This window comes from Knufia obscura, assembly GCF_036327395.1.
Source record: "Knufia obscura strain CCFEE 5817 isolate CBS 148926 chromosome Unknown scaffold_8, whole genome shotgun sequence".
NCBI lineage: Eukaryota > Fungi > Ascomycota > Eurotiomycetes > Chaetothyriales > Trichomeriaceae > Knufia > Knufia obscura.
Window position 1 is genome coordinate 739,203 of NW_027042694.1, and position 17,849 is coordinate 757,051.

The window sequence follows — 17,849 nt, forward strand, 5'->3', positions numbered from 1 at the left end:
GCTTACGGACGTCCTTGCCCATCAAAGCACGCCGGTGTTTTCTTGGTAGGTGCATACCGCAGTCGACAGACACTAGCAGCCATTTAGGTAATCGAGGATCACGTTCTGTGGCAAAAGGCCGCGCGTCTACAGCAGATTTGTGGTCGCCATGCGGCATCTAGGTCGGACTCGCGCAACGAACCTGATCGTTTACTTGGAAATTCCAGGAACTGAAGGCCTAGCGCTTTCATTTTCTGACGAATCAGACTTAGAGTCTCGAGCTGGAAGATGGGACTCTTGGCAGAAGCTAAGCCTTCAGTTCCTGGAATCTCCAAGTACAGTCGTACAAGCACCGAGTCCAAGCATGGCCAAGATTTGCAAGATGAGAAACACGGCATATGAGACAAATCAGAAAGCACGCCACACCTGATGTCAGACCCATTCGACATGGGTGTGCTCAGATAGGCTTTGACATTGGCTCAAACCCTAGTTGGAGCCTCATTTGTCTCTAAGCTACGAGCTTAGTTACCGTGCCGGCGCCATGTCTCCTCGCTGCTAGTCTGTCCTAAAGAGTCATAGATCGGACTATCGAGATTACCGTGCATCGTATGTTACCATCATCTCGGTTGTTCTGCCTGGCGAACAAGTCAAGATGATGATACTCTTTGAACTGTTATATCATTCTTGATTTCCTTGCTTACTCATTACAAGTCGGGCTTCTAGCGACATCTTGCACCAGCACGGCGGCCTTTTCTGAAAGGAAAACGAAGTGGTGCGGAGGATAAAGCGAATCGCCATGGGCCTTGGCGAGGCTTGGGTGCTATGGGATGTTCGTATTGTCGCTGGAGTGACCAGCAGGAAGAGCGGTCATTGTGGTGCCAAACTTGAAGGGTATGCTGCTGCCATCTAGGCGTCCCATCGGAACGAGATTGACGGGACGCTGAGCAACACTTTGGCTGCCATCGTCTCAACAACTGACTGCCAAAGGAAGGAACGATAATAATCTGTGAATAAGCTGGTGGCATAATTAGCTACTTGTCAAGTAGTCATGTTATCAATACTGTCCTTGCTTCCTCGCATTATTCGATGAGCTGAACTGCCATGGTTATAAACAGTATGTAAGCTACAACTTGAAGGAGAGCCTTGCTAGCCCATCCAACCAGAACAAGGCTGCTTGGAAGTCCGCCAAGCTGACCGTTTTTGCGTGCGACTTTCGTTCTGAAACATGGTTCGCAGGGCAGGCTTGCTTGCATATTGTGCCATTTGCTCTTATCTTTGATACAGCTATGTCGACCAACACTTCTTCTTCACTCAAACGCAAGCGTTCACGTACGCGCTCTAGCAGCAGCACGAAAACAAAGCTAACTGATTTGCAGGAGCACAATCACTCCCAGCACCAGAGCTGCCAAAAATGGTCGCCGAGCAGCACGTCCCGATCGCTTCCTCCGACAAGGATACCCAAAGACTGATTGTTGTCCTCTCCAACGCCAGCCTTGAGACCTACAAAGCCGCCCACACAGGAAAGTCTGGTGGAAAAGATGAAAAGTTCTCGCTACTGAACAGCGATGAGCACATCGGAGTCATGCGAAAGATGGGCAGGGATATCAGTGATGCGAGGCCAGATATTACACATCAGGTACAGTCGGGACAAGAGCCACTGGTCACTATTGCTGACCATGTTAGTGTCTGCTGACATTGCTTGACTCCCCAATCAACAAGGCTGGGAAGCTGCAGATCTACATTCATACTGCTAAAGGTGTGCTTATCGAAGTATCGCCTACGGTTCGTATACCTCGAACTTTCAAGCGTTTTGCGGGTCTTATGGTGCAGCTGCTTCACAAGTTGTCCATCAGATCTGTCAACTCGCAAGAGAAGCTCTTGAAGGTCATTAAGAACCCCATCACCGACCATCTTCCTCCAAACTGCCGCAAAGTCACTCTCAGCTTCGACGCCGAAGTCGTGAAAGTGAGAGACTATATTGAGACCCTTGGTCCGAAAGAAAGCGTTTGTGTCTTTGTTGGTGCCATGGCCAAAGGCAAAGACGACTTCGCAGATTCTTTCAAGGACGAGTCTATCTCAATCTCAAACTACAGCTTAAGCGCAAGTGTTGCATGCAGCAAGTTCTGCCACGCAGCCGAAGACGCCTGGAACGTCATATGACACAACGATCAAGGTATGCCGCTACTCACTCCCGCAGATTATCTTTACCCGCATCTGTGGGAACAGCAACGGCCACGATCATAACATCACGCCTTGTCTGCTTGCCACAGCTCTTTCTCTGAGCGTGTGTTCAATTCTTGCGTTGATTTCCAACAATACGAACGAGAATTGACATGCTCGAGGCTTTCCCTCAGTTCACTTGAGCTCGAACATCAGTTCATACTATTTTGGACTCTTGTCAGTCGTGGTACTGTGATCTTGGAAAATGTTAACGAGGTTCATGACGGACGACAAATGAACGACTCTCAACGGCCGATTAGATCTTTCTCAACAAGAGTCTATTTGAATGGCACATTGTTTTGGATGAACAAGATTACAACTCTGAACTGGCATAAGGAACTTGCTTATGCCAGCTGCATTTGTTGTGGACGAGCACCCAGCAGCCACGATGAACATATTTGCGGCAATAAAACTCACCAATCATATAATGTTTTGCTGCTTTTGCCGGTTTTGATTGGTTGACGCGGCGCTTTTTCTTTCCACGCATGGCCTAGAGTACACTCACGTTTCACTGAATCTACTGGCTCTGCAGGGACGCGCTCTAGCTGCACCATGTTTACTGCGCGGTATCTGCGTCAAGTCCGATACGGCATGCTGAAACCATAATCGCGGGTCTGTCGCCTCAAAATATCGGTGTGTGGCTTGCAGAAAGACAAGGCGAAAAAATGCATTCGGGCCCAAAAGTCACCAGCGAAACGCTCCGAACCGCCAACCATAAGCGTCCAAAATCCTCCCACCACGCTGATCAAGGCATCGGCTTCTCCTTTGACCCACTTTGCTCCTCTACACTGGGCTTCTGCATGCTTTCTCGACGTGGCATCCCTCGTTTGAACATCTTCTGTCCTATCACAACCTCGACTTTCGTCCTTTTCTGGCCGACTATTATGCCTCATTTAAGGTGTTCCATGATGCAACCGGACCTCCTCATCATGGCTATGGTGGCCTACACGGGGATGTTGCTGCCTACCACGGCTCGAGACTCTTCGGCTTTCGCTTCACCGTGATCTGCCTAGAGTACTATGGTTACAGTAGTCGTCTTCGCGATGACTTCAGGAGTCTTACATGTTTCTCACGTCTTATACTGCAGGCACTGAACAATCTCTAAGCTCTCTTTCGTCTATCTCGAGCAAATTCCTGCGACCAATCGCTTGAGTGATCAACCATTAATCTCATCTCTTTCGTGCCCTCTCCTGACACTTAGGAACAGTGGTTCGTGATAGGCGGCTCACCTGACAGTCGCTACTATTGGTACATCTCTCTCTTCGAGTCCGGCGTACTACGACTATAACTTCTACTTCTCTTCAGGTCGACTCCACCTCTGTACTACCTTCGGTGGCTTTTTTCGGTTCCAGCCCTGCGTCACCTTGTTACAAAAGCAGTCCCAGTCTGCTATCAGAATCTCTCTTCGGCTCAAGGGCCAAGCACAGTTCAAAGATCTTGATAACCTCAGCCCCGTATTACGCCGTACCATCGTGTGTCAGAAATGCCCTCTTCAATCACCCTTACCGTCAAATCTCTGGCTCAATCAACCTCCTTCTTTCTCTCGGCACTTCAACCCATCGATTACGTCTACAGGGGTCGAGTAGAAAACACAATCGGCTTCGGCTTGAAAGACTCACCACCAGACTTCTGGATATCTCAGGAGACACCAGGCATCGGAGCAGGTGCAGCACATGTAGCCTTCCCAGCCACTTCACGGCAAAACGTCCAAGATTTCTTCGTTGCGGCACTGAAAGCAGGCGGAAAGTGTCATGGCGAGCCTTTGCTGCGAGATCCAGCGACTGGCTACTACAGCGCTGCAGTCATCGACTTCGATGGAAACAGTATAGAGGCAGTGTACAGACCCGATCTCATCGACGAAGGCTACGGAAGTCGACCGAGCAGCGTCTCAAGCGTATCATCAGTCAAGGCACCATCTACGAACTCGAAAGCATCGACAACCGTCTCAAAAGCCTCAACAGCAAGACAAACACCAACAGAAGTCAGAAGTGTCGCCCCATCACACGCATCAAAGGCATCCTCGAGAGCACCAACACAAATCTCGCGTGTACCATCCTCAACATCGAAAGCACAGACTTCAGTCTCCCGCTCACCAACCCAAGTCAGCAGAGCCCCAACAACTGCCCCCTCCCAAGTCTCCCGCGCACCAAGTCACGCAAGTCGAGCACCGACTTCAATCTCCCGCGCCCAGACACACCACTCTTCAGCTCCTTCGCAACCTCAACCCCAACAACAAATAACCCAACACACAACCCCCACCGGCGAAGTCGTAACAACAATCGTCTCCCAAGCCCAAGGCGCCCTGTCCATCGCAAAAGAACTCGTCAACCACGTACGGCCAGCACTGAATAGCGCTAATTCTGCGCCGAATACGCACTCCACCTCCTCTCCCTCCGCTACTGTGTCGAACGCAGCCGATGCAAACTCCCACAAACCCTCCGACACCATAGTCGGCACGCTCCTCGGCGTCGCAGCGGGCGCAGCGCTGCACTACGCTTATACGAAGGTCTCTGAAACCTCCTCGAAACATGACGCTGAGATTGTGGCGGCGAAACGGGAGGCTGCTGCTGCTGCTGCTGCTGGGGGTAATACTAATGCTGCTGGTTTCAGAGCAGGGTACGGATCTGGGTATAAACCTCCCATCGCCCGCACAAACACGGAACCTAGTTACGCGGGGGTCGACGATAGAAGGTACTACTACCATGAGTATCGGAGTAGTCCTGTTAACCAGCCGTATGCGATTGAGGCGCCGAACTCAGAATACTCAAGGTATGAGTACGAGTATGAGCCGAGTAGAACTGGTGCGGGAGGGAGAGAAAGTCAGCGGTACATCACGATGCAGGATAGCGACGAGACGCTAAGTGAGATTGCGCCGAGTACGGTTCGTCCACGGAGACGGAGGAGTTTCGATGGCGTTGAAGTGCGGAGTTTTGCGAATGGGAGTGGTGTAAGTCAGGGTCAGAGTCGAGCAAGTCAGAACCCGGGTAGTCGAAGTCGTATGCTCGAGGCGCCGCCGACGAGTTATAGGGCGCCGACGGCGATTACGATGGTTGGGAATGCTACTGAGGCGGGGACTGATGTGAGTGGAAGGGGGAGGGGCAGGAGTCGGAGTAGAGCGAGGGGTGAGAGTAAGAGTCGTGTTGGGAGTGCGATGAGGAGTATGAGTGTTTCTGGTGGATCGAAGGCGAGATCGAGTAGACATGGACATGGCAGTGACGAGGATCTGAACGTTGAGACGAGGAGTAAAGCGGACACCCGCACCAGCCGACGCACAAGCCGGAGTCGTGCGCCGAGTATCGCGCCATCTGAACGGTCAGACGCGAGAACCGTGGTGCCGATCAAGAGCGTTGCGCCATCCGCCGCACCAAGCAAGAGTAAGACTCAGACCTCCTGCGCACCCTCCCGTGCACCCAGCACGAGCACGAGCACAGTGAGACCAGAAAACAAACCACTCCCGCCGAGTCGAGCGGGTACAACGGTCTCGGCCGCCCCAGCTGGCTCAGAGTACCACTCTACGCATTCTAAGGCGAACAAGACGGTTATTGGACGGATGCTGGAGAAGGATAGAGCGGGTGGTAGTGCGCTGACGAAGAGTGTAGTGGGGAAATTGGCTGAGTCGGATAAGTTGAATGTTAGTGAGAGGGAGGTTGATCCGAGTGATAGTGTTAGTCAGGTTAGTAGTGTGAGGAGTCGGAGGAGTAGTAGGCGGTGAAGGGGTTGCTAGTGTGGGTGGATTGGGAAACATCCACTATGCTGCTAATAGCGGACTCGAGCAGTGGTCCATGATGGCATGAGAAATGAGTCGTACGTGGTGATAAAGACATTCTGTCATGAAGATCTGGATTCGTTCTAATCTGGGTATCTTGCTTGCTCTTCCGCACAGTTCGTGATCTCCTTTCTCATGCTATTGTGATCTGCCAAAATATTATTGCTCTCCAAAGCCTACACTTTGGTCTTCCCAAGCATATCAGCCAATTCATCAACATCCGCGTCCTTCTTCTGGCTAACTTTGGCGTCCTCGGCCTGATCAGCCTCATGTAGCGTCTTTTCTCTCTTCTCTTCTTCTTCCTCTTCATCCTCATCCGCCTCGGCTTCCTCCTCATCTTCATCTTCGTCCTCACCCTCCAGCTCATCAAGGTCACCAAGACCCCAATGATTTTCTGGATCATCATCCGCGCCCTTCTCATCTTTCCTCTCCTCAAGCAGAGCACTCAACTCCTCCACACTCGTATCTTCCTCCTCAAACTTATTGCCATTCAGCTCAATCCTTCTGACCGCAGGCAAACCATCCTTCACTGCTTGCAACAAGGCCTTAACACCAGCCGGCGTAATATCATTATACTCCAATCTCAGCACCTCCACCTCCTTGTTCCCTCCCTTCGCCAGCGCCTCAAAGACCTTGACACATCCCCTCGCACCGAGCAAATCATCACCCACACCCAACTCTTTTAGCTGTGGCCACTTCGGTACAGCTTTTGCCAGGGTCTGCGCACCCTTGATCGTAAACGTGTTGTCCTGCAAGTCAAAGACCTGCAGACTCGCACAACTCGACAACCCATTACTGATGAGCTCCGTGATACCCTCAGGCCGTATCCCATTCTGCGTCATCTTCACGCTCTTCATGTTACTGTGTGCCTTGTAGGCTTGAGCCCATGCTGCCATGCTGCCATTCTCGAGTCTATTCCTACCACAGACGATAGATTCGAGGTCAGGGACTTCCTTCCCCTCCTTCCTCGCTGCATCCTTCTTCTGCGCTAGTTGTGACAGGGCCTCCGCTATCGACGTACCCGCTATCGGACCCATACCATTATTATTCAGTATCAGATGTCGCAGCGGCGTATGCTGGGCCAGGAAGTCAACAAGCGGCTCTTTCGTCTTAAGGCCGAATGCATTATCGCTGAGATCGACTGTGTGGAGGTTCGGACACTGAAGTAGTGCTTTGACGAGGTGATCGAGGGCTGGTGGGATTTCATCTACCAGACGCTGGGTGAATATATCGTGGAGATCGGCGAACTCGAGGGTGTCTTTTGATTTGAGGAGGGCATCGGCGAGGCCGGCGCAGGCTTCTACGCCGAGGGTGTTGCCTGAGAGGTCTATTGATTTCACGTCTGAGTTGTCGAGGAGTGGTTGGATGTGGGTTGTTATGTCTTCGCGGCTGTCGAGTTTTAGGCCTTTGCCTGCGAGGGAGAAGGTTGTCATTGTGGTGGGTCAGGACGTGAAGAGTATGCAGGACGGATGATGTGTAGGTTCAAATGAACAGGGGTGGTCGAAGGCCGGGGTGCACCGGGAGGGACAGAATAAATGTTTATGTACCCCACGGTGGCCTGCGGAAAGTGCAGCCGGTCAACGTCGACGTGACAACGAGGGTTCTGATAGGGTGAGTTATCGAGACCAAGAACGCACCGTGCCTATGGCTGACAATGATGAATGCGACTCCGACTGCTATCACCGACAGTGTTTTATGATTCGAAAGGATAGTCATTGAACCGAACTGGATGAATTCTACACTACTTCACTCTCAAGGTACAGAATCGTGGTAAGGTCCACGGACGACTTCGATTTCAAACGAAGATGTGGATCTCATCAGAGTCTCGATGGTTCTTCTACCTCCTGAACGAGGACCGCAACGGATTCAACCACATCGCGGGCAACATGATCTACGATGTCAACCGTCCATAGACATTGACCATACGCTGCAACGGGAAGAAGTCGCTTCGCTTTTGCCTCCCATGAATCTCTCTTTGGCAGCTTACGGTACAGTCAGTGAAACACAGGCCTCCGCAGATACCACTCCAAAGCATGCACCGCACCCTTGACGCGAGCACTACGGTCTGATACGTCGAGGCTAGTGATGAGTTACAGCATCGTAAGGGAATATCTAACTTACAAGGGCAAGCCCAACGAGAGGCCCGCGATGTAAGCGAGGCTATGGCTTTCGAGGCCGCGGTTAATCTGTCTTCCGTGAGTGAGAAGCATGATAGTTCCACCTTGCTTTGATTCCTGAATGTCCTCTCTGCCAACTTTGACCGAGACCGGAAACCAAAAGCATCGCCGCTCATTGATGAGGCGTGATAAACGAACGTTGATGCCTCAGGCCTATGTACTACCAAAGTCTGGTTGGTATAGCCTAAGGACCTGTTGAGGACCTGTACAGTCTCATGCGTATGCATTGATCAGGCCAAATATAACGCAAGTACTGCCTAGTACCAGACTTCTGCTGATATGGCCAGGTACATAAAGAGCGTATCTGCCCTTCTGGTCAACTTCCATTTCTATTCCTTTTGAGCTACGCATCTGCAACTAATGCACTGACTACAGCCTGCTCACTAGAACAACTTGTGCTATACACACTTTCCGAGCCACTCCCAAACCACTCCTAAACCACCCTTACACCACTTGTACACAACTTCCACACCACTTTCATACCATCCTCGAACCACTTTTACCGTTGCACCACTCCCGAACCACTCACAAACATTATGGCAACCACGGCTTCTCTTGGAAGCCTCGCACGTCTCTCACCTGAGCTTCGATTTTGTGTCTACCAGCAAATCGCCCTTACCCTACTCGAGAACTGTCCGCATAAAGCAGCTCTTCTTCAAACAAGCCGCCGGTTGTCCCAGGAATTCTCGCACTACCTTGATGCCTTCTGGAGGAGGACCGAGTTGAACTTCGAGATCTCTCCAAGCGGAACACACGGGCCATGGCTCAGCCTCACAAGCAATACGGGCTTTAACATTGTGCTCAGTCACATGAGTGATGCTATGTCGAGAGGCTTTGCTAGCCTACCTTACGACAGAATCAAGGCCATCAACCTCAAAACTAGGGCTCCTGAGCGCACAGATCCAGGACAGGCCATCCTGACATGGCAGCGATGTCAGGAATTCGTGTCGTTGTTACTAAACCGCAGATCTGCATCTGGCGACCTCCCCAACATGAATATATCCTTGACACAAAACATCGTCACAGGGTCATGGTTCAACCTTGACCAAGCTTGTCCACAACAGAGTCTTCCGATACAACAACCCAACTGCCCTATTCTCGTGTACGAGGAAGATTATTGTCTGGTTTTATCTCCTTTCCTTCGCTTGCGACACGTACGCGAAGCGACCATCACAGTTCCCCGAGCACTAACCAATTATCTTCAGCTTCATGGCAGTAACTTCCTACCCCGCTTAGAAAGCTTTATGATGGAGTGTCTACCCTTTGGCGAAGTGGACGCTCGATGCGCAGCTCCTAGCGATAGGAGCATCGAGTACAGCTTATCTGATTTGTACCTGCGTATGGAACGTAAGCTGGACACAATTCCTGGGCCAACTGCATCACAACTACGCCTGAAACGTTTCGCGATATGGTTCGACAATGGGCTCGGCAGTCGGTCCGAGCACCAAGAAGCGATCATAAGCATATGCAGCAATCTTCCGCAGAGATCTGATGAAGAAAGATCTGCAATCGATATGCACATTCACTTTCTCGAAGAGCGATATAAGTCTATGCGGGCACTGAATCCAGGGTCCTTATACCAGCAGTATGGACACTGCAGTCAGTGGTACGCAAAACTGTACACCCCTGCTGAGAACCAGCAACCTTGGAGCGTCTTAGATGCAGTTGGTGTTGGGTTGCTCAGAGATAGCTGGTGTCCTCCCCAGATATGGTTTGAGAGATATGGTGCTTCTGGAATAGGTCCTCTGAACTCCCAGGAGGTCTCCGAGTGGGTGACTACTGCGTGCAGCGGTGATCCTTGCAGATCTTGGCGGTATATAGGAGAATTGTGGAATGGTCCTTGGCAGTGACAGCCACACCTGATACTTCGAGGAGGTTAATCCGAAATGTCAGCAATCCTCACTCACGGGATCGGGGTGCCCCCCAATGGGGAAATCGATGTCTCGATATGGGCTCATAGGGCCGGACGCCGAGTCCAATTCATCGACTACTGGTTGTCTGTGGTGGCGCCTCACACGACAGGGGCGTGCACCCCAGAGCCATACGGGCGAACAACTTGTGCCGAATGGGTGAAGACGATGTCATGATATGATCTGGAGGAAGATAACAGGCTGCTTGCTTCTGACGCACGGCTCGCGCCATACAAAGGTCACGCCACTACGTGGAACTAATGAAGAGGGAGTCCAGGTCGGATTCGCGGACACAATCGCGCAGAGTTGCCTGGACATCATCCATTGCTGCGTATAGCAGTCGACCCAAGAGAAACCTTGAGAGCGCTCGCCTTCGTTTTGAGGATGTCCTGTGGGCTTAGGGGATCAAATGAAATATTTAGGTACTTGGGTAGAATACAAGCAAGAAAAAGACATAGAGGACTTCAGGTCGTCGCGCAGAGCTTTTCCATCTTGCTGTATATGTACAGATGAATCATTGCTACAACACATACCTATCTGCATCCATCACAGTTTTTCCGCCTCACTCATCCGCGTAGCCAGTCTGTTCCGAAGTCGTAATCATCTCGTCCACGACACTGTCACCAATTGGCTCGTTACTCAATTCTAGTTTCCACTTTGATCACTTGGTTCTTAGCGACCCCTCCCTGTCTGCCTCTCCGCCCTGTTGTACATAACCTTTCCGCTTGAACCTTCCGACCCAGTCTCCCACTTCTCGCTCCCTCCTCACTGTTACGACCCACCCCTCTTCACAACAGTCCCCTGTCCCCCCTCCAACTCAACCTTCTCCAACCTTGGCTGCCTATTCTGTTGTCCCCTAACACGCAGCCAGAAGAGGAGCCCACCACCTAACGTGAGGACTCCTATTAGGCGGGCGTTGGAGCGCTGTAGTCGTTAGTGCAACTGCCCAGGCTGGGAAAAGGGTGCTAAAGGTAGATCCCGAATTGACGGAACGAGAAAAGACGTGACGAGGTGAAAGACTGAGACGTACAATTGGACCTTTTGCTCCGTGGGGCGAGAAGGGGTTCATGACCATTTCGGTGGTGTGAAACGGAGATGGTCGAAGAAGGTTACGATAGGACTTGAATGGTATAAACTATGGTCTTGGCGGTGCCTTCCGGGTGAGTGTGACTGTGCCGGTGTGTACGTGAACGAGGTTCGACCTTGGTGGGACAATGGAATGGGTACCTGGACAGAAGACTGCCAGCGTGCGTGAGGTATGCGCCTTGGGTTCTCGAGGTCGTCAAGTCATGCTGTCAGGTGGAGTACTAGGTGCACCGGAAAATCAGATATCCATTAGTCCTTACGTCACTATGAGAGTTTCCGCCCTGACCCCGGAGGCATCTCAACAAGCGCTGAGAAATTGTAGTAGTAGACACCAGGTAAGTAAGTCAGATCATGTTCGCGCGGCAAAGCTACGTGACCAGTCCGCCTGCTAGCTTTTGTCTCGTGGGCCTGTCATCTCGCTTGTCCGCACGCAGATCACCGAATCGGACACTGGCAGGTACACATTCATGTCTACTCACTTCACCTCAGCCCTGGTCCAAATGTCGCAAAAGAGTGGTGAGTGGTGACAGCACATGTTGCTCGTGCGTCCTTCATGCCCTGATGCGTAGCACTCATCACCTTCCCTGCGCCCGGGGATTCATGCATAATAGGTCGATGCGGCAAGCACGATCCGCATTAGCGAAGATGATTAGTCATCGCATTTTGCTACTGTCAACTCAGGCGGATGTTAAACTTCTGCCGAGACGTCTCGAATGCAATTCTGATTTCACACCTCAAGTCCTACTTTGCGGGATAACAGCCTAATTGAACCAGAAGCCTGCCTGCAATGTGTACAAAAAGGACATACCAGGAGCAGCATCGCCAGGATATCGTCACCCAGAAACGCGTGGTAAGACCAGCTTGTATTCTCGCCTAAAGGATGCCTAGACGACTATGAAAATGTGATGAAGCCGAATTGCCTAACACAGAAGAGCTAGAGGTGAGCTTGAATACCCACTTGTGTTTCTAGTCCGCTCATGCAGGGCGTCTGGCTATGAGCAATTCGTCTGCCAGTGTGGCGTTTTGGCAGGGGCAACCCCACTCTCCAAGCGTAACATTCGACGATGATAGGATGGCTAAGGCACTCAGCCTTGCTTTGTCCGGCAGTGTCACAACGGGCGCTTGAGTTACCAGCGGGACAGACGTCGATCAATCCAAATCTCTTGGGATAATCGAAGCAATCGGACGGTACACGACTGTCGTGTCGCAATACCATCATCCGGCTGAAGGACTATTTACCTTCGAGCGCTCTGTTCATCACTCTTCTGGTGACACAAGGACTCGCGAAGGTCATGCCGACGTTTGGAAGACTTACCAACTCGCTGTTGGCCGCCAATAACGAGAACACCCTTGCTCTTGCCAACCTCAATTTCGACTTTACGCTCATCAAGTTCGAAGCGCCGAAGGAATTCCATCCATTCGGACAGTCACTTTCAGTGCAAAGACGCAGCGAAGCAGAAGAAGGCACAACTCATAAGATAGCTCGTCGACTCGGAGCGCTGTTCGAGGGCCTTGTCCCACAGACACCCGAGCTTATCAAAGCTTATGGCAGACGCACCTCGGAGATAGCAACCAAGCCCCACATCAACCCCAGGGGAACTAAGAGAGATGGCCCTTTCGAGGCCTATGTTGGCGCGGATGGCACTTCTTTGTGGGCTGCGGTGACATCGATCAACAACGATACAACCTCGCATCCGCCACTTGTTGTGCACTTGCTGGCTTGTATACTCGCTAGGGCGTATGAGGCGAAGATAGCAGTCGCCATTTGGGTTGAACTTGTGCGAGCACGGAGAGAGGAGATCGAGTCATGCATCGACAGAGCACCACAACCACTTTCAGCATGTATGGCTGCAGGCCAAGACATTTCAAGGGATCAGCTTGCTCTGTGGGATGACAGTGCTCGGTCGTGGCTGCGCAGCGCTGACGAAGCCAATAAGGCTAACCGCACTCGACTCCAGCTATTGGTCAACAACATGCACCTCACTTTCACACATCATAAGACGACCTATCAGAGCGTGATCAGCATATGGCAAAATGCAATGCAAGGCATGGAACAGGCAATTAAGGGCAATCCCCAAGCGGTCTCCGACGGTTCTGTCCTTATGGCTTGAATGCTTGGCACATCTACCCAAACCTCATTGTCCTTGGCCTTGGCTACACCAAGACTGAGACTATTTACTTCAACGATCCACTTGTTCCCGGCGGGGGCGCTCTCACAATCGGACTCGAATTCACACCTGGCACCAGACCAGCAGGCGTTCACTGGTCGCTGGTTTTGTCACACCTACACTACTATGGCAGTGGAGTCAAAGTCAACTCCTGGACGGAGATTGACCGAATGACGATTCAGCAATTGCTTGTGCTGGTTTATGGCAATCTCATGTCGTCCTGGGGTGTTGCAAGGGATGGCGCAGAAGAGAAGGCATGTGCCAAGTGGATGGTGGCGTTGCGAGACAGATTAACAGGACAGACTACAGGCTTGCATGGTAACGCTACATGGAATCAGTGCCTCAGTGCACTGATACTGGCAGCCTCGGCGTATCTGCGACTAGAAGCAGAAGATAAGCGGACTTGTTCAATGATCATGTCTTGGGGGCGCCGAAGATGCGAGAAGTTCATGAGCAATTCCAGTCAAAGTCCGCTTTTTGGATTACATTGCGCGTCCACGATGATCATGCTGGACAGCGCAACTCCCCTTGAGGCTGGCATCAAATATCTACGAGGCATAGCGCAAGACATGGGAGTAGGACCTGGTGATGCCATCATCCGATACAAGTCGTGGCCGCGAAGATCAGAAGTTGTTCAACTAGCAACCGCGATTCCGCATCATCGAGCAAGCAGTAAAAGGACAGCCATGAACGAGCAGAAGCAAGATAATGTTCATTTTCGCTGGCTATGGTGTAGACCAGGGCAGCGTACAGACACGGAGAGATGTACCTGTGTGGCGAATTGCGCTACAGAATGTCCATGTGCTGTCAAGGGAACAAGATGCGGCCCGTATTGCCATACAGGCACCATGGAAGGCTGCCAGCTATACGGTGCAGTCCCTGTGGCCCAAGCAAAGGGCCTACCCACCCTGCCTGGGGAAGAGATTGTGCTCTTATCACCTGATACGACAGAAATCACGTTTCTTCGTCAAATGGCGTTTTGCAACCTCGATGTCTCAAGCCAAAAGCAATACTTTGTATGGATGAGCCCACCCCCGTTATACCACAATCATATGCATCCTTACCAACCGATTCCGGGCTGCCCAACATTATCACATGGTCAGCTTCATTGTCAGTGCGCAAGCCCTCGTTCGGAGCAGAGCCAATATTACCACGGCGCTGCCTTCAGGCTCATATTGGGGGATCTGGAGGGCCTGGGCCTTTTCGTGCGCACACAGGTGGAAACCCATGATCACGAGGCCAATTTCAAGCTTTGGTATGACCGCGCTGTGGAAACGCTGGAGAAAAGGTCACGAAGCCGAACTTACATTGCCGGTGTTCCAGAAAATATCACAACGGTCCCAAGACTGTTATCTAGCTACAGCCATCACATTATGGACGGAATGCGCGACAAAAGCGGCGATCCCACTTTCCGCCCTGCAGCATCTAAACCCTTTGATATCGGCGATTTTGTGAAGCTTATTGGAGCAAGCTGTTTGACGGCCCAATACCGAAGATCTCTTCGGGCGATACGTTGCGTCAATTCGATCTATCAGAACCTTGAAGGCGCAACTATTCCACTCAATGTCCTCGATATCTCCCTCAAGGAGGCAAAGTGGCTGGATTACCGTCGCCCTGTGGATGACGATGGGGACTTCACGGATTTCGAGCATTTTTTCCCCAAGAGGAAGGAGCCAATGGACAGAGGCTTCTTTCCCCGCGCATCCAGATTCGCTTGCATTGCAATGTTCGAGTCGGGCATTCACAATCTGGACCCCAGTGTTTTCGACCCAGTCGTGGCGATGGCATCAGCGAACTCCTTGTTTGTGGCGGCGGAGCTTGTTGCCGACCCCTCAGAATTGTGCCAGCATGCCATAAAAAGAGTCATAGGCAATGTCGGTCGCGCCGGGATCTCTCTGCTGGTGTTGCCACAGCTAGCACCGCGCGTGAAAGAGTTAGGGTACGATTGGCGTGCTGTACCTCACGAGGACTACAACTTTGAGAGAGAGGACAATTTCCAACACACGAATCTGGTCTTGTCTTTCACGGAGTGGAGCCGGCCGGTCCAGGTAGCTCAACGTGGTAGTATTGGCGAAGATGTCTTTCTGATCGAGTGTGTCCTCTCTGTGCACGACCGGGGAAAGTGGGTTGCTGATATCGACCCGATGAACCACAATATCATGAAGTGGGATGTTTCGTGTACTTGCCCAAAACAAGTTGAACCGACATTGACAGCAATCGATAGCTGGGAGGAGCTCCTCGATGCTCCTGACAATGTCGCTGTTTTCCGCGCAAACGGTAACATCTATGCTCGGTTGGGAGCAGTCGCCATTCGGAAGAGCCAAGGCACTGACCAACAAAAACGGACTTTGATTGTTCCGCCGGGCGTGAAGCCGTGCTTCAGATGTGTTGGCCACCTGGACAAGGCCGTGATCATTGACTAATAGGAAGGCGGTACCCGAAATGCTGTAGTACACGGGCTCTGCGCGGACAAGCAAATTGACCGCATTCGTGCTTATTCTTCGTTAGGCTTAGGTGGCGCTACGAGCCCTAAGCCCCAAATGCAGACCTAGAACGACAACTCAGGCGCAGGCTAGGGCCACCAAGCCCTGAACGCTACGGTGAATTCTCAGCACAAACGCGGCCATTTGGCATGTCCCGGCGGAGGGGCGGCGGGACACCAGTGAATGAATTCAACCAGGCGCTATGGCTATACACTTCTGTTGAATTCAAACATGAACTCACCATATATACCAAACAGTCATGTATGATGTCCGTGGTCTGATGACTCGTTCCGCGAACAAGAGCTCTCACAGTGTGCTATTCGAGAACAGCATCGTAGAAGGCTCGATGGTATTGACACTGAAAAACGTGCGCAGATGCTTGCTAAACGCATGCCTCACGTGGTGCCAGGCTCGGTGGCCTAGACTATAGAAAGACTTATTGGATCCAGACTGTCCTTCCACTCACGAGCCCACGCCACACCACGACTCTATTTCTGCCACTGACTCAATTCTGACAGTATATCTGCATCAGCCGACACAACCAATAATGGTACATGCTCGTCTCTGGTTCCTCTAACCACATGATCCACACGAGAAGGAGCTCCCTGAGCCCGGTGTTACCTCCCAAGTGGCATATCCACCCTCACATTCCCCATAACGTCCTCCTCAAGCGCACGTATAGACTGCCAGGTCAACAGGTCTGTAGCGCCATACCGCGCCTTAGGATCCTCCCACTCCGACAAACCATAAGTCTCGCGGTAATATATCTCGAGTGCCATGAGAACGTAATTGTCGTTGTTGAGTACCGGATCGTGCAGCGTGCCGTCAATGTCAGGCCAGATCTTCAGCTTCATGGAGTAGTAAGCGCCATACGCAATCTTTGCTCGATCTGTGACCGGATCGAGCAGTGAGAGGTCACCGATGTGGGATATGTTGGTGTAGAGGGTATCGTAGTGGAGGAGTTCTATGGATGGGTCTGTTAGCGAGGGTCTTCGAGCTTGCGGTGGGTAGTTGATGCCTGCGGCGTGTTGCGGCATTGACTTACCGTGTAGAAGAGCTCTTGCGGCAGGCCACGACGGCCGGATGCCTGGAGACATATAGTCTGAGTCCATGGCTTTGCCGAACGCATCAGCGGTGATGCGGTCGAGTGGGAGCCAACGATCGAAGAAGTGCTCGCACAGCGCGATGCCGTGGGCCTGAGGTGGGTAGTCTAGATCGTCTTCATACCATGTGTACGCTGTAGCGGCTCTTGACGAACAAGTTACCCACGGGTCGGGTTCGTCTATTGCGATGTCGACTCGAATTACGTTGGCAGGATCGAGGTAGAATATATTGATCTGTGGTGCTTCGTTGTTGTTAGCGCTTACGTGGAAGGAGCTCTGAGAAGTAGGACCACCGAGGGCCATGAGTAGTTGGCCAAAGACGTCTTGAACAGTTTGTAGATTTCGCGGAAAGAAGTAGCGGAGGAATGAGGCATCTGTTGGATTTACTGGGTCTTGATGCTGCAATGTGTTGACCACGATCGTAAGGATACGACGAACATCAAGTACAGTGACTGCCACTCTTTGTTCGTACTGTTGAGGAGTTCTGGCGCACTCGAATTGGTAGTAGGAGATTCCAGAGCTGGGTTCAACCGCGGTCATGCTAGGTCTCCTTGTCCTCTGTCTTGCGCTGGATGCTGAAGGACTTTGGTAAAGGTTCGAAAAGGACGTCGAAATGTTGTCACTAGTGTCGTTGCTCGTCATGGTTGTATCGCTCAGCATGTTGCTTGAGACGTGTGAGACTTGCCTTTACCTGGTCAGCACATCGGATGAACATTTTTCTAGCGACACCTTACCATAATTCTGGCCTCGCAACGAGCACTAACAAGATAAGCGTGGCGATGAAAGGTCTCATGTCTCTTGTCAGGGTTTTCAGCGGGTGAAGGGGACGTCTGTTGATATTGACAAGGCCACTGGGGATGTAGCCCGATTTGTTTAGGACATTGGCATGTGTAGCAATGCGTTCCTGTACTTAATTATGGTGCGGCCATAGTTTGCACAGAACAGTGACAACACTAT

General features: G+C 51.6%; 7 protein-coding genes across 7 annotated transcripts; 4 read left to right on the forward strand and 3 right to left on the reverse strand.

Annotated features, from left to right (window-relative positions):
- Nucleotides 1-1,265: 1,265 nt before the first annotated feature.
- On the forward strand, nt 1,266-2,139 carry NEP1 (18S rRNA pseudouridine methyltransferase; the record flags this gene model as incomplete). The annotated part of the gene is made up of 3 exons (XM_064875514.1): nt 1,266-1,308; nt 1,356-1,615; nt 1,663-2,139. The coding sequence occupies 3 exons, from the start codon at nt 1,266-1,268 to the stop codon at nt 2,137-2,139; spliced, it is 780 nt and encodes a 259-aa protein (XP_064728779.1).
- Nucleotides 2,140-3,682: 1,543 nt separating this feature from the next.
- On the forward strand, nt 3,683-5,911 carry PMZ80_007107 (uncharacterized protein; the record flags this gene model as incomplete). The annotated part of the gene is made up of 1 exon (XM_064875515.1): nt 3,683-5,911. The coding sequence occupies one exon, from the start codon at nt 3,683-3,685 to the stop codon at nt 5,909-5,911; it is 2,229 nt and encodes a 742-aa protein (XP_064728780.1).
- Nucleotides 5,912-6,141: 230 nt separating this feature from the next.
- Nucleotides 6,142-7,398, reverse strand: rna1 (Ran GAP Rna1; the record flags this gene model as incomplete). Its single annotated transcript, XM_064875516.1, has 1 exon — nt 6,142-7,398. One exon carries the CDS (start codon nt 7,396-7,398, stop codon nt 6,142-6,144), a length of 1,257 nt encoding a protein of 418 aa, XP_064728781.1.
- A 3,425-nt stretch (nt 7,399-10,823) lies between these two features.
- PMZ80_007109 (uncharacterized protein) lies at nt 10,824-11,127 on the reverse strand (the record flags this gene model as incomplete). The annotated part of the gene is made up of 2 exons (XM_064875517.1): nt 10,824-10,976; nt 11,083-11,127. The coding sequence occupies 2 exons, from the start codon at nt 11,125-11,127 to the stop codon at nt 10,824-10,826; spliced, it is 198 nt and encodes a 65-aa protein (XP_064728782.1).
- A 1,303-nt stretch (nt 11,128-12,430) lies between these two features.
- On the forward strand, nt 12,431-13,249 carry PMZ80_007110 (uncharacterized protein; the record flags this gene model as incomplete). The annotated part of the gene is made up of 1 exon (XM_064875518.1): nt 12,431-13,249. The coding sequence occupies one exon, from the start codon at nt 12,431-12,433 to the stop codon at nt 13,247-13,249; it is 819 nt and encodes a 272-aa protein (XP_064728783.1).
- Nucleotides 13,250-14,679: 1,430 nt separating this feature from the next.
- PMZ80_007111 (uncharacterized protein) lies at nt 14,680-15,729 on the forward strand (the record flags this gene model as incomplete). Its single annotated transcript, XM_064875519.1, has 1 exon — nt 14,680-15,729. One exon carries the CDS (start codon nt 14,680-14,682, stop codon nt 15,727-15,729), a length of 1,050 nt encoding a protein of 349 aa, XP_064728784.1.
- A 677-nt stretch (nt 15,730-16,406) lies between these two features.
- Nucleotides 16,407-17,685, reverse strand: PMZ80_007112 (uncharacterized protein; the record flags this gene model as incomplete). Its single annotated transcript, XM_064875520.1, has 2 exons — nt 16,407-17,577; nt 17,627-17,685. The coding sequence occupies 2 exons, from the start codon at nt 17,683-17,685 to the stop codon at nt 16,407-16,409; spliced, it is 1,230 nt and encodes a 409-aa protein (XP_064728785.1).
- Between the last annotated feature and the right edge of the window lie 164 nt (nt 17,686-17,849).